The 14,947-nt window shown below is 46.6% G+C and overlaps 1 protein-coding gene across 1 annotated transcript in view; it reads right to left on the bottom strand.

Moving 5' to 3' along the window:
• The window catches only part of Cyfip2 (cytoplasmic FMR1 interacting protein 2), a 115,366-nt gene that overhangs the window by 50,871 nt on the left and 49,548 nt on the right, over window positions 1–14,947 (bottom strand). The window contains exons 14-21 of the mRNA XM_028777730.1: window positions 14,533–14,699; window positions 13,920–14,067; window positions 10,664–10,817; window positions 7,450–7,606; window positions 6,890–6,986; window positions 5,613–5,689; window positions 2,602–2,710; window positions 322–441 (exon numbers count right to left, since the gene is read on the bottom strand). Of these exons, the coding sequence (XP_028633563.1) occupies window positions 322–441; window positions 2,602–2,710; window positions 5,613–5,689; window positions 6,890–6,986; window positions 7,450–7,606; window positions 10,664–10,817; window positions 13,920–14,067; window positions 14,533–14,699 (1,029 nt within the window). The remainder of the gene's footprint in view (window positions 1–321; window positions 442–2,601; window positions 2,711–5,612; window positions 5,690–6,889; window positions 6,987–7,449; window positions 7,607–10,663; window positions 10,818–13,919; window positions 14,068–14,532; window positions 14,700–14,947) is intronic.

Genomic DNA, 14,947 nt, shown 5'->3' with positions numbered 1-14,947 from the left:
ACCTTGTGATACTTTCCCTAACTTCTTAGGACCCTGTCTGCTTGACCCACTTGGTATATCCTAAGGACACGGCCCAACTTGAGGGATGGTCGGCTCTGATCTTAGGGAGACTCTCCTCTACTCTGCACGCCTGGTTGCTGCCAGTTTGTTAAGCAATGGTAAAACCATTCCCTTTCCATTCAAGACGTTTTATCCCAGCTACTCTGGTCAAGTGTGAAAGAAATCCCCTGCTTCTCTTGAACTGGGCCAGAAGAGCTAACAAGTATTTCCAACTAGGCATCTATCCAAGAGCAGAGAGCCTACAGCTCCCTCATTTCTTACCACAATGGAGGTCAGGTCTTCACTCTCAAAGCGGCTGATTGCCTGGTCCAGGGATTTGTACATGGCAGCAGAAATCCGCTGGGTGATGAGTCTGTTCAAGTCAATTGATCTACCCAACAGCTGAATGGCAGAGGCAAGGAGAAAGTTACTTAATATCTACACAGATATCTGACAACTAAATACGATGCACTGGTAGGAAACTGCACTAAAATTATAGAAAGCGTTACTGGGGCAAGGGATGCCTGTATGTAGAATGCAGACAGCATCACAAAGTCTCTTGACAATGGTAATTCTATTTAATCTTTTATCTTTGGCATATTATATGTATATATGGTATATGTGTAATGGGTATGCATGTTTGTGGGAGAAAGAGAAAAATGAACTCAATACAGCGAAACATTCATCACCATGAGTCTCGCTAGCCTGGAGACAGTTATGCATTATACGACTGGAAGGTGTTTCATACATGGTTCTCAACCAGTGGGTTGTGACCCCCTTGAGGTTGCATCTTAGGTATTTACATTATGATTCATAACAGTAGTAAAACTGCAGTTATAAAATAACAACAAATAACTTTATGGTTGGGGGTCATGATAACATGAGGAACTGCACTAAAGGGTCGAAACATTAGGAATGTTGAGAACCACTGATTTAGATAAGACCCGCTGAGGTAAAAAAATGGGAGGAGGCTTGGGGCAGCTCTGACCTCTCGTAAATACTCCTGCTGATACCCTGGATTCAGCCTTGAGGTTCATTCTTCCTGTTTACAGTCTCCAGGAAGCAGTAGCCACCTTAGCGGTGGCCTACTTTATGCCTTCATGGGAGTGATTTTAAAAGCAAGCACATGAAGGCCTTATTAAAGGGTAGAAAAATAGAGCTTAAGATAATTTCCACTGGGATCCACTCGGGTATTATTGCAGATGCTATGAAGACAACAATAGCCATTTATTGAGTACCTGCTGTGTGCACTGTGCTTTGCTAGATGCTATGTGATTATTCTTAGGTATTATTTAGGATAAATTCCCTACTAACCAATTAAGGTCCCCTAAGGGGATCCTGTGGCTAATTCTGGCTGCACTGCAACTTCTGAAACTCATCTACTGAGCCTTGTTTTTCCTCTCTTGTGACTAGATACTGGCAATGGCTGTCCAGAGAGTTCAATATAGATTCTTTCCCGTTGATTCTCAATATTCTCTTGGTCACAGCTCTGTTCCTTCACAGAGACCAAGGTCCACACAACAACCACACAGACATAACAGCACACAGGCTGTTCTGCTACTAGCCACCTGCAGGAAGGGTTTAGGGTCTGTGTTGGTATCCGCTATACCATTATTTTTTAGCTTAGATTAGCATTTTAAAATTGGGATATGTGTTCTCGTCCACAGCAGTATTTTCCCTACATCTGGAGTCAAATGCTAAGGAAAATCACTGGATAAAAACAAACCAGTTTTGTTGAGGTCTGCTATAGATTGTAATGTTAAATTCTATACCCGAAGGTCTAGGTCTATGAGAGACTTCTCATGTTTACAAGCATTTGTTGTGCAAACCTAAGTTCCTAAATTAAAACTATTAGTTAAACAAAATTGGCTACAGCCAATTACTGGAGGGATTAGAGGTAGATGGGTTTGGAGTGACTGAGTTGGGGGAAGAGAATCAGGAGAGGGAGAAGAAGGGAGGAGGGAGAGAAGGTGCCATGGGTTGGGTGAGTCAAGAAAACATGGTCCCGAGGCCTGGCCAATTGGAGTTAAGAGCAACCCAAATAAAACACAGTAAGTTATAACTCAGGGTTATCGATAGAAAAGTAGATTCTAATAGCATAGACAGTAGGCATCTGCCCAGCTCTTGTGCTGTTTAAGGCTTATTGTAAATAATAAAAGTTGTGTGTCTTTTATCTGGGATCTGAATGATCAAGGTGGGATAGAAGAAGCCCTGGATTGGGATTGAAGATGTCTACAATACAGTTTCTACTCCAGGTATATAGCTTAAAGCACTTCATTTAAAGGGGTTTCAACTCTTCTCCTTTACTTCAGGGGTGGGTCTACCTGTCTGTGTGTGCTAGTGCTGGTGAGGAAAAGCTGACCTCAGGATGGTAGGCCATGGGGAAGATGATGCAGGCTTCTTCCTGCAGAGAAGCCAGGAAGTCTAAAACTTGCACCAAAGGATGCTCAGTACCATCTATAAGATTCTGAGGCCATAATGCCTGGTACAGACACTTCAGGCACAGACTTAAGTCCATACTATCTCCATAGAGTCTGTTCCCCCACCTCCTCTCCACCATACCTGGACATGTCTCTGTTTTAGCAGTGTCTCATAGCGGTTAGATGGCGGGTACGGAATGATCACTCCATAGTTCTTACATTCAGCTCTAAAACGTTTATCCAACAGGACACTGGAAGAGAGAAGTGTGACAGAGGTGCATTAAACATGGTGGCAAATGATTTCTCAATAGCCAAGCCATGTCTATGCCAGGCCACGGGGTCCACCTGGAACACATGATTTTAATCTCTTAAAAGGAACCGAGGCTGCTCTAGACATAGTTCCCCAAGTTTCTCTCAGGCCACAGAAGCTCAATATGTGAAATAGAATTTCTAAGTTAAAGATGGGCAACCCAGGGTGGATACTCTTTTCTTAATTTATAAGAAAAACAATTGAGTGTATCCTTAGTATTTCCTCGAGAAAATTGTAGGTACTGGGGTTACCAAGGGGTTAGTCCTTCCTGTCCTCATGGTACAGACTTTCCAGTGAAGAGAGACTGATAAATGTGAACAATCAAGGGAAAAAAATGGTTTGCAGTAGGAAACATGTACATAGTTTTTAATCATTCACCAGGCAACACATACACATGCATACACACATGTACATATACACATACACAGAGACTCATACATACACACCACACGCATAGGTACAAGCACACACAGATAGATTCATGCATATGAGCATACACACATGCCCATAAGGGCATACATATACAATTGTTTTTAATGTCACAACAGTCCTATAAGTCATGTGCACTATTTTTACCTTCCACATGGAGACATAGGTTGTAGAGTATCCCTAGGGCTTGAAAGCAATAACTGAGGATCGTTTGGAGTTAGGGATTATGGAAAGTATTTGCATGTGGTTTCTTTGGACAGAGGCTAAACAATAATGGTAAGGTCAAGGTAAGATTACCCCATACACAGTAAGTGTGATCTGTTTGACCAAAGGGGAGGTAGTCGGGGTAAAGAAAGAAGAGTTTGCAAAAACAGGTTCATCATATTAGTCTACAGGCCAGATCTTGTGACACCACAGAACCCTTGTACAGAGTTGGGATGTCTAGATGGACTGGAAGCCATTTAAAGGTTTTAAGTGGGACAGAGACATTTGAACTGGTACAGTCCAAAGCTGCAGCCACCAACCATGTTGCCTACTGAATGCCTCAAGGAGGCATCCCAAACTGAGACCCACTGCTACGTGCACACTAGATTTAAGAGACCTAGAAGAAAGCAGAGATATCTCTTTAATAGCATTTACAGTGATTCCAGGCTGATATTTTAGTGGCTTCAGTTTGTTGAATGAAAAAAAAAACATATAATTTAAATGTCAGCTGTTTCTTTCCCTCACTAAAATATGGCTGCTAAATACGGAGGGCAGCACAGGTGGCTCCCACTGTGGTAGTGTTTCACCTCTGATGGATCGGCTGGGGTTACTCTCCCTTCTGGTGCTTTCTTCCTCTGAACTCCCCAGCTTCTCTCAATTTCCATCCGTTTGAAGAATGCCCACCTTGCAGGGAAAGTTGTTGAGGGCTATTTTTCAAATGGGGATGTGTGTGTGTGTGTTGAGACAGGGTCTCTCTGTGTAGCCCTGGTTGTCCTGAAACTAGCTCTGTAGACCAGGCGGGCCTCAAAATCACAAGCCTACTTCAACCTACCAAGTGCTGGGATTAAAGGTGTGTGCAGCTAACCTAGCTGGGGATATATATTTTTAAAGATGAATTTTTACCCCCCTCTTTGTGTGTGTGTGTGTGTGTGTGTGTGTGTGTGTGTGTAGTCCAGAATGGGGCAACAAATCCCCTGGAGTTACAGGTGGTTGTAAGCTATCTGATGTGGCTATTGGGAATTGAACTCGGATCCTCTGGAAGACCATCAAGAGCTCTTAACCACTGAATCATCTTTCTAGCTCCTAAGATGAGAAGATTTTATAAACTAAGTATAGAGAGTCCCCAGGATGTGACATGCCCAAGTTTGTTTACACAGAAAGTATCAGCATATTCAGGACCAGAATTCTCTTAGAAATGCTGCCTCCCCTGACCGCTTCCTACCTGATCTGCTCACATCCATTAAGCCGCTACTCAGCTATGGGTGTACCTTTGTGCTTTCTGTTTATCAGTTAGGAGTCATCCTTTTTAGTGAGTGACGATCCCATGCTCATGGCATTTCATACCAACTTCTATCTGAAATGTATCAAGTTTGTTAACATCAAATGAAGCCAATCACTTCCATAGGGATGGGGAGGAGAAGCACCTGAGGAGGGGAATCACCCTTGGGATGGCTGATTGGCACTCCTCAACTTCCAGAAAAAAAACAATACTTTTACATAAATGTATTTTAATAACCATTGCAGGTTAAAACCCAGGAATTCACTGAGGATGGAGGGAGGGGATGAGGTTTAAATCAGTATCTTTCAGTAAATAGATAAGTCTACAAACCTGAGACGTCTCCAACTTGACACACCTTAAAAACACTCTCCCTAGATTTATATTTTTAAAAAGTGAAGTTTAAAAGTAAAAATTTAGTCAAGTTACCCCTGTGCTTCTGAAACCATTTTGTGGTGGTGGATGCTGCCTCAGGATGCCAGGTAACACAGCTCACCCTCTAGTGACCACTGCTATGAAGTACCTCAGGCTTCTCACCAGCCTGATGCAGGCAGGCAAGCTATTAATTTTGAACCTGCTCCACCAAGTCTTAGTTCCCTTTGCCTACACGATCTGAACCTATTCTTCACCTTGTTTTACTTCCCTTCCTAGACTCTGTTTCCCTAAAATGGCCTCCACTTAGTTCAGGCTTACCACAGATTCCCAGAATCTCAGTCTTCCTTCGTGAACATCCTTCATCTTTTTTTTTTTTTAATCACTCTCTGCCCCTCTACGGAACTGTAGTGAATTTGTATACTATCCATCTATTCTCCTTTACAACACGTTTCAATGCCTGAGCCCGTGGAAATCGCTTAATTTTTCCTTAAGCATTGAACAAGGGAGACAAGCACAAGGCTGAAGAAAGGCCGCCACTCACAGCCCAGGCTCCCCTTACCTGCCGGCCATGGCTTTGTAGTAGGCAAAGATCTGGTCGGCCAGCTTGTAGACAAACTGATCAAAACACAGGTTCACCTGGTGAGGAAAAGCAGAAGGTCAGTAGGTCCTGTCTGGATTAATCACAGAATGGGCAGTTGGGAAGGCACCGGGGCCAGGGTTCACTGAAGTGCATTCTGGGGTAACATAACAGCCCTGACAGAGGTTGGCCCTTTGCCCTCAATGGCTTCAGTTAGTTAGCAGAGGAGCCCAAGAACCAGGCTCCCCCTTGCTCCCCACTGCTTGGTCAGGGGACACAAATGAAAGGCTGTCCTCTGATGTTGTGACTACCTCTAGCAGCCTTCGAACCCAAAAGCCTTTCTTGTCTCCTTGTATTTGATTTTTCCTTGCTCTGTAGAGTTAATTTTGAGGATGCTCTTAGAAATAGAAAAGTCCCTTTCTTCCAGGTCTCCTTAAAATCCCTCTTGGTTTTTAATGTACAAAGTCTCACCCTGCAGTGTCTCATGGTATTCATAGGAGACTGTGAAGTCTGTGGGAAGACAAGGTCACACCTGACATCAAGCACCAGACCCCTATCTTCCATCAATAAACAGAGCAGAAAGTGGCCAACGTGGGACTTTAAAGAGACCAGGCTCTGGCAACAGCAGGGCAGGAGACACAGCCAAAAGAGGAGATCGATCTTTGATTCCTTCCTATGAAGTCTTCAGCTTTGTAAGATGAACCCTTTATTTAAAAGTTTCTGTAGTACAGTTGACACCCACTGTATTACATAGAGCCAAACCCACAGTGGGCGCTGTGCACAGTGCTGGCTTCATGCCCAGGTAACTGAGGCCTCCTGCCTGGGCCTCTGAACTTCGTGATACTCAATGTACCCTCTCGAGATAAGGCATCTACAGGGTCAATGTAGGAGTGTTCATTTAGACCCCATGATCCCTTTCTAGAACAAACTCTGAATTCTTGTCCAGATATTCCCAGCGCCTCCAGAGGGCCCATGGTCTTTTCTGGAGCTCGTGAGCTGCCTTTGGAGTGGTAAGATGGCACCATTTGCAGGCTGAGGTGTATATGCACATGAAGGTCCTTGAAGCCCCTCATGGCATAGCCCAGTCGAGGCACGAGGAGAGAAAGGAGCAAGCCATTGTATTTGACACTCCCAGCAATCATGAATGTCGTTCCCTGGATAAGAGCCACTGACCCCCTTCCCCCATTTGCTAATCGATAAGTATTGGATAAGTTCAGCATCTTGGGAGCCGGCAGGAATGAAGGAAGCATGTTACTTACCTCGGCTTCGATCTCATCATACAGGAACTGCTTTTTGAACTTGGTGAGCGCATAGTAGGCGCTGTCGTTGTACAGATCCAAGGGGTAGAGGACGTACCTGGGAAGGAACACAGAGCCATGGAGGGCAAATTACACTGGCTGGGAAAATGAGGTGTGGGCGATGAGGCAGTAGGCTTGGAGTTGAAGACAACTCTCGCCCTTCTCTGTGTTCCCTGGGCCTCCATTAGGAAGGACTTGCTTCCCAATTTGCACACAGATATCAGAACCGATGATGCTGATGGATCCCTGGGCTTAAAAACTTTAGCCTAGGAGCATACCTCTTGGTTCCTAGAGAAGGTGATTTTAAGAGCATGGGTGTTAAGAGGTGAACAAAGACAGGAAGGGCAGGTGGGGCTGAGGACTTTCTAAGTCCATCTGTAGGCTGAGGAAAGAACCTTGAAGTGGAGTACATTGCCTAGTTTCTACTCAGTATTTTCTTCTATAAAGCAAAGAGCTCAGGGGCAAGCCACCCTCCCACTCCACCCCAGGAACTTTCTGGTTGGCCCATTCCCGTCTCTTACTCCATCATGGAAGGTTCTTTGGTTTCCAGAATATGGTCCGTTAGAATCCAGGGCATGGACATCTCAATTGGGAACTGGATTCGCCGGCCCATGGTCAACTCCAGGAAGAATTCTCGGAACCAGAGCTGGGAGAGGTCACAGCACTGCTGAAGAGCCTCTGGAAGCACAGGGAGAGCCTTGGCTTAACAGAAAGCACCCTCACATCACAGCACTTGCTATCTACTGGCTGTCACTGCAAGTACACAGCCCTTCCCTCATCTTGCTGTCTTGTGCATGAAGCCAGCTTAGAACCGTCTATGGTGAATGGCATCTGTGAGCTTCTGAGACAGAGCAAGTTATGTGGGAAGGGGTGGTAATTTTTTAGACCATTTGCCATCCTACCATTTCTACTAAATCCCTATGCTCACTTTCGAGGAAGTATGGCTTCCTCAGCTCCTGTGTGTGCTAATTCTGGCTCCCTTACTGTTGGGAGGTCTAGAAAGCCCAGCTTAGGTCATTCTCTAACAGAGATGCCTGGACTGGTTTTGTTTTACAGGTACACTGAGACTCCCATGTCACTGGGCTCCTATCTCTCTCTGTCTTGCTCCACAAAACCTCTGAGAGAAGAGGAAGAGGAGGGCATGGGACTGAGGTGCAGCCTGGAAGCTTCCCCTGCTTGGAGCAATGAGTACCTATGGTAGTTTGAGTGAAAATGGTCCCCATAGAAATGCAAATCAAACGACTTTGAGATTCCATCTTGTACATGTCAGAAAGGCTAAAATCAAAACCACAGGTGACAGCTCCTGCTAGCAAGGATGTGGAGCAAGGGGCACACTCCTCCACTGCTGGTGGGGGTGCAAACTTGTGCAGCCATTTTGGAAATCAATATGGCAGTTTCTCAGAAAATTGGGAATTGATCTACCTTAAGTCCCAGCTGTACTACTCTTGGGCATATTCCCAAAGGACTCTCTATCCTACCACAAGGACACTTGTTCAACTATGTTTATAACAGCTTCATTCCTAATAGTCAGAAACTGGAAACAACCTAGAATGGATAAACTCTCAACTCAAGAATGGATAAACAAAATGTGGTATAGTTATGCAATGGACTATTACTCAGCTGTTTAAAAAATGACATCATGAAATTTCTGGGTAAATGGATGGGACTAGAAAAAAAAATCACCCTGCATGAGATAACCCAGACCCAGAAAGAAAAATGTGATATGTTCCCACTTATAAGTGGATAATAGCCATAAAGTAAAGGATAATCGTGCTATGATCCAGAGATCCAGTGAGGCTAAATAACAAGGAGAGCTCAGGAAAGAGAGCAAGAATATCCCTGAAAGGGGGAGGGAATAGAATAGATTTCATGGGTGAACTGGAGGTGGGTGGGGATGAGATCAGATGGGGGGATAGGAGAAGAAAGTATTGAGAGAGATGACTGGAATTAGGGGGGGGGGCACTTAGAGACCTAGTGCAATGGAAACTCCTTGGAGTCTTCCCTAGCGAAGACTCATAGTAATGAAGGATACAGTGTCTGGACAAGCCATCTTCTGTAACCGGGCAAGGCTTCCAGTTGAGGGACTGAGATGCCAACCCAGCCATAAAATCGTAGACATACAATTTATCCTGCCTGCAAGATGCTGGGATAAAGGTAGTGTAGAACTTGTGGGTGTGGCCAACCAATGACTGGTCCAACTTGAGACCCATGCTATAAGAAGTCCATGCCTGACACTGCCTGGAGGGCCAGGAACCAGAGGCTGGATAGCCTAGAGGTCCAGGATGACTGGCAAAAAAAAAAAAAAAAAGGCAAACAAAATGATTTGTAATGATATTCTGCTGTATTTGTAGATTGGAGCCTAGAATAACTGTCATCAGAGAGGCTATATCCAGCAAATCATAGAAACAGATGCAGACCCACAGCCAAACATTAGGCAGACTTGGAAGATCCCGTGGAAAAGGAGGAGGAAGGAATATAGAAGTCATAGGAGTTAAGGTCACCACAAAAACATCAGACCACAGAATCAACTAACCAGGGCTCACAGGGGCCCACAAAGATGGAGCCAATAATCAGGCAGCCTGTATAGGTCTGACCTAGGTCCTTTGTATATATGTTATAGTCATATAGTTTGCTGTTCTTGTGGGACTCCAAAAAGTGGGAGCTGGGGCTGTTTCTGATTCTTTTGCCTGGTTTGGGGGCCTCTTTCCTCTTATTGGGTTGCCTTGATATGAGGGTATGTGCCTAGACTTATTGTAACTTGTTATGTCATGTTTGGTTGATATCCCTGGGAGGCCTGCTCTTTTCTGAAGGGAAATGAAGGAAGAGAGGATTTGGGTGAGAAGGGAGGTGGGAAGAGAAAGAAAGAAAGAGAGAAAGAAAGAGAAAACGAAAGAAAGAAAGAAAGAAAGAAAGAAAGAGAAAAAGAAAGAAAGAGAAAAAGGAGGAAAGAAAGAAAGAGAAGAAAGAAAGGAAGGAAGGAAGGAAGGAAGGAAGGAAGGAAGGAAGGAAGGAAGGAAGAAAGGGGCCCTATGGGCTCATAGGGACTGGCACTATTGGGAGGTGTGGCCTTGTGGAAGGAAGTGTGTCCCTTTGAGGTCTCAGATGCTCAAGCCAGGCCCAGTGTGGTAACGTCTCTTTCTGCTACCGGAGGATCCAGGTGTAGAACTCTCAGCCTCCTCTTCAGCACCTTGTCTGCCTACAGGCCACCATGCTCCTTGCCATGACAATAATGGACTAGATCTCTGAACTGTAAGCCAGCCCCAATTAAATGTTGTCCTTTATAAGAGCTGTCATGGTCGTGATGGCTCCTCACAGCAATGGAAAGCCTCTAAGACAGTTTAACAGAGTTTATAGCTGCTGCTTACCAACAAAAGTCTGATCCAGTGCTGGGCTATAAACGTGTATCCCTGGTGTGATTCTGTCTCCTAACTAGCTATGGATGTCTACCACACAAATTCATGTGGGTCAGAATGAGTGCAACAGAGCCTGGCTTTTCTGGCCTCTTCAAGTTGACAGAAAGGCCTTTCTTTCTTTCTTTCTTTCTTTCTTCCTTTCTTTCTTTTTCTTTATTTGCCTTTTCTTTTTTGCTTTTAAATAATTCTTTTGCCCTTGGGAGCAAAATGTAACCCCCTGTGGTTCATGATTCTCTCTACAACTTCCAGCCAGATGGAACTGGTTGCCCTGGGAGGTGGCTGCCCTGTCTTCCCTCCCACAGCTGAGGGCCCCGAGGCTCACCGCTGATGTTCAGCAGGTGCGTGAAGAAGAAGGACTGCTTGTGGAAGTCCTCGATGGCAAGGACGATAGGGCCATCCAGGCTGCTTCTGAGCGTCTTCTTGGAGCCACTCTTGTCTGCGATGAGTGACTCAAGCATGGTGCGCACCATGTACAGCTTGAAGAGAAAGGGGGAGAGGGTCAGGGTGGCCCGCCACACCGAGGGAGAACTTGCCTTCCCTTCCCACCTCCTTATGGACTTTTTTTTTCTGATCGTAAAGAGAACTATCTTAAGGAAGAGAAGTGACGTTGGAACTACAGAAATGTCTTCTCTCTGCTGTTCTGAGACCCAACCCATGCCAGGCAAGCATTCCATCACCGAGCTCGCCACCCGCCCCTGTCTCTCTTTCTCAGGAGACTGATCAGTTTTGCAAAGCTTTCTGCCTAGGGCCCACGGCACCCCTAGGTGACCCGATAGACAATGGCAGGTAGTTAAGGTTCCTGCCTGCCCTGCTTAGCCAAGGGTGTGGGCATCCATGTCACTCTCTGATTTCCCAGACGACCATGATAACAGCATGGATGGGGCACTGAACCAGGAATCAAAAGAGCCAGGTTCAAAGCCAGGCACTGCCATTGACTTGCTGTGTGACCTTAGACAACAAAGCCTCCACTCTGGGCTCCAGTTGCCTTTTCTCACAGGAAGAATTGGACCAGATAAGTTCTCAACCCAATCTCTTTCAGCTCTAACACTGGGAGGAGTTATATAATAGACAAAGCTCAAAACAGGTCCATCCCCCACCCCCCAACCACCTTGTTTCTGATCCTGCATTTTGAACCTGCCAGTGAATGCTGGTGCCCTCTGGTGGCCTCTGGGATATACTCCACAGCCTTCCAGAGATTCTGGGTAGGACTCTATACTTACACAGGAGACTATTAGTCACTTAACTCCTGCTTACAGAGTGCCCTACATGCAAAGGGCCCAAGTGTGGTAGGGTTGTTATTTTTGCTATTCTAGGGTTTTTCCCCCACACCATTTGTCTTTGGTTCTGAGGGCTGGAAATGGCCTTGAGGAGCCAGGCCAGTCTGTTCCTGCTGCCTCCCGCAGTAGGCACCCAAACCAACCCAACCAGGCGGTGTTATACCAGGGATCGGCAGCCTCTTCGGCCCTGTGTGCCACCAGTGGGGTGAAACAAAGCCCTCGGGGACCACTGGCAGGCCTAAGACATAGATAGGAGAGAAGGAAGAGGGGATGGGAGGGTAGGAGAGACAGGGAGGAGGGAGAGAGAGAAAGAGAGAGAGAGAGAAAAGCGAGAGGTATTGTATACAGTGGGAAAGCTGCCACAACTGCAGGGGCCACACGTGACACGCTCCGACCTCCCAACAACCACGCTACACTCTGCTGCTTCTGGATGGGCCCTAGCATCTCACCCACCATGGGCCTGGCAGTCACAGATCTGCCTGCCATGTTACCCTAAGCAGAGTCCCCTTTGTGGGGAAGGGATGACCACTGTTGCCGATTTCTTCCCTCTATGAACCTGTTAGTAGGTCTGCCTCCCCTCTGACTATCCAAGAACAGTGCTAATGATGGCCTTGGAGTCCCCAAAGAAAGGGGGCCATGGTGACTGAACTCACACCTAGTTCTAACTACTAGCAAAGTGGGTCTATTCTAAACAGAGTCAATGCTTTAGCCAACTGTATTAATTTAACAGGGCATTAATCCACCAGGACAGCCTGCTGCCCAACTCAACGAGATGCCTACATTTACTGCATTCTAAAGGCTGTGAAGGAGCCCTGGGGTGGCATCAGGAGACCGGGGTTCTTGTCCCACCTCTACCTGGCACTCATCCTGTGACTTGGACAAGTCACTTCCCCTTTCTGGACCTCAGTTTCTCCATCTGTGATAAGGGGAGGGATGAGTTTACCTCTCAGTATTCTTCCTGCTCTGAGGCTGTCTAGGAGTCAACTAAATATGTCTGTGCAATCAGCCTATCCCAGTGGCACCTAGGGGTGGGGCTTAGCTTTTGGTGACCAACCTGCAGTTCTCAAATTGTCCACAAAATGCCCCCTCTCTTCTGACTTCTGTCTATTGTCCCCTCCTCTCTCCATCCTTCTCTCCTAGCTCTTCCCAGGCCTTGTCTTCATCAACCTCTCAGAACTTAGCAAAATGCATGAGAGCCATTCAGCCACACCAGGGCACTCAGAGTTAGAAAGCTCTCTGACCCTCAAATGTTTCAGAGCTGTCTACGGAGGTGTCTTTGGGATGTCTCACAAGCAGAAGACAGTCCGTGCACACTGGTCATCGGATACTGCAGAGCGAAGCGATGATAACCCTGCCAAACACTCACTTGCCCCTGCTCAGCCCCACCCCTGCCCAGACACGGACACACACAGAAGGATGGGTAAGAAAGGGCCTCAGATGGCCCACTTCAGAGCAGAGACAGGCTTGAAAGGCCCTGTAAGGAGGAGGTTCCAGCTCAAGCTCCTGAAGACCGCGGGGATTACAGTCAGACTCATCTATTTTCAAATACCACAGAAAGTAGAGCAGGAAATACCTTTTCCTACACCGGCAGTGAGAACTTAACTTTGTGGTCCACTCTTTTCCCCATGTAATATTAAGACTGCTCTGGATAAACATAGACAACACCTTACTGCAGAAGCTCCGGCTGGGGACCCAGAGTGGTTCTGACAACCAGCCTTTTTCTAAGCTTGCCAAGCTTGTGGGCTGTCTTTGGAAAAGGGATGGAAAAATTAGAAAAGTTAAGTGTTGGTAAAAATCTCATCCAAAGCTTTCATTTTCAGATGATAACCAGAGCCGAGAGAGGTTACGGTGCTTGTCCCGGAATATGATGCAGGTCGGGGCAGAATGTGTAAGTTTCCTGCCAGGGGCTGGGGTTATTACAACACACAGAGTGATTGCATGTGGGCTCCATGTCAGATCTCTCCTGGGCTTTACAGGGCTAGGAGATAGCTGGGTAGGCGGATATGGTGCTACCACCACTGGTCAGACTAGACAACTGAGGCACAGAGAGATTGTGTAACATGCCCAAGGTCACACAGGTGTCTAGGACTAGAACCCAGGTCTCCTGAATCTTAGGCCAGTGGTCTTCCTTTATTTTTTTAATATCAAAACAAAACATCAGGAAAAGCCCAGAGCAGCTGCTAAGTCCCATCCTTCCTCACAATGCTCGCTATCCCATTAAACCCATGGTTAAGGGTGTTGCCCTTCCAAGGTCCGACTGGCCTGAAGTCAGAGGAGCCAGGCTGCCTGGGAACCACTCACCTGTGTGCTGGACGGTCCCACAGCACGGCGGGGCACCTTGATGTCAAAGCCACCTTTGGGGTCTTTCTCCCCTCTTAAGCATGGGTCATTGGGGGGCTCTCGGCCTCCCTCCCAGTCACAGATGGTCTTTCGAATTGCCTGCAGAACGCTGGGGAAGGAAGAATAGGAACTCGGCTCAGGTGTCTGCAAGGCTCAACAGGGTGTCAGTACCTCCTGCATTACAGTGCTGAGTGTTTGGGATACACATCCATTCCTGGACTCGCTCAGGGATGCTATAACACTGTTAAGATGCTTTTAACAAATGGCTGCCATGGCTTTGGTGGCCATTGGCCACTTAAGAACTCAGCTTTGAGCCATGCAGGGGACAAGAGGACAGGACCTGGGGGTGGGGCAAGTAGGAGAGCTATAGCAACATTTCATTAGCACCACTAACTCCATGGATAACATTTTAATAACAGTTTATATTTATAGCCTACTGGCTACACATGGTGCGTGCTGAAGTCTACATGTGGATTATCTCACTGCACCATCCCACAGCTTTGGATACAATGACTCCAGCTTTATAATCTTCTTTAATCAGTCCTGCAGTGCCCCAAATGGACCAAGGACCCACCTGATAAGGACATTCTTTTTCTTGCGAACTGCTTGCCTCAACGGCTCCCGAAGGGTCACCTGGGCGAAGTCCTGCAGGGCTGCGTAGATAGTGTTGCGGATGGCCTGGTTGAAGACACTCTCCATCCTCCCCATGAGCACCTGCAAACCCTTGATCATGGCAATCACCTGGTGGGCACAGGGCAAGGGTTAGTCTAGCTGTCACTTAGCAAGCCATCTGCTCACCACGCTTTGCCATGTTGCCAGGAAAGGGTACCAGAGATACCCTAGAGAATGAAGCCAGTGCCTCTAAATCTGCCAAGTAAGAAATGGTACCAAAAGCACACAGACCAGAGCTCTGTGCCCCAATCAGTAGTCATGCTAAAGGGAAGCTCCAGTGCATGGTGGGTGGCCATGCCAATTATTTCTGCCATATG

Source organism: Grammomys surdaster, unplaced genomic scaffold, assembly GCF_004785775.1.
Source record: "Grammomys surdaster isolate TR1022 unplaced genomic scaffold, NIH_TR_1.0 313, whole genome shotgun sequence".
Classification (NCBI taxonomy): Eukaryota; Metazoa; Chordata; class Mammalia; order Rodentia; family Muridae; genus Grammomys; species Grammomys surdaster.
This window is presented reverse-complemented; position numbering and strand designations above follow the sequence as displayed.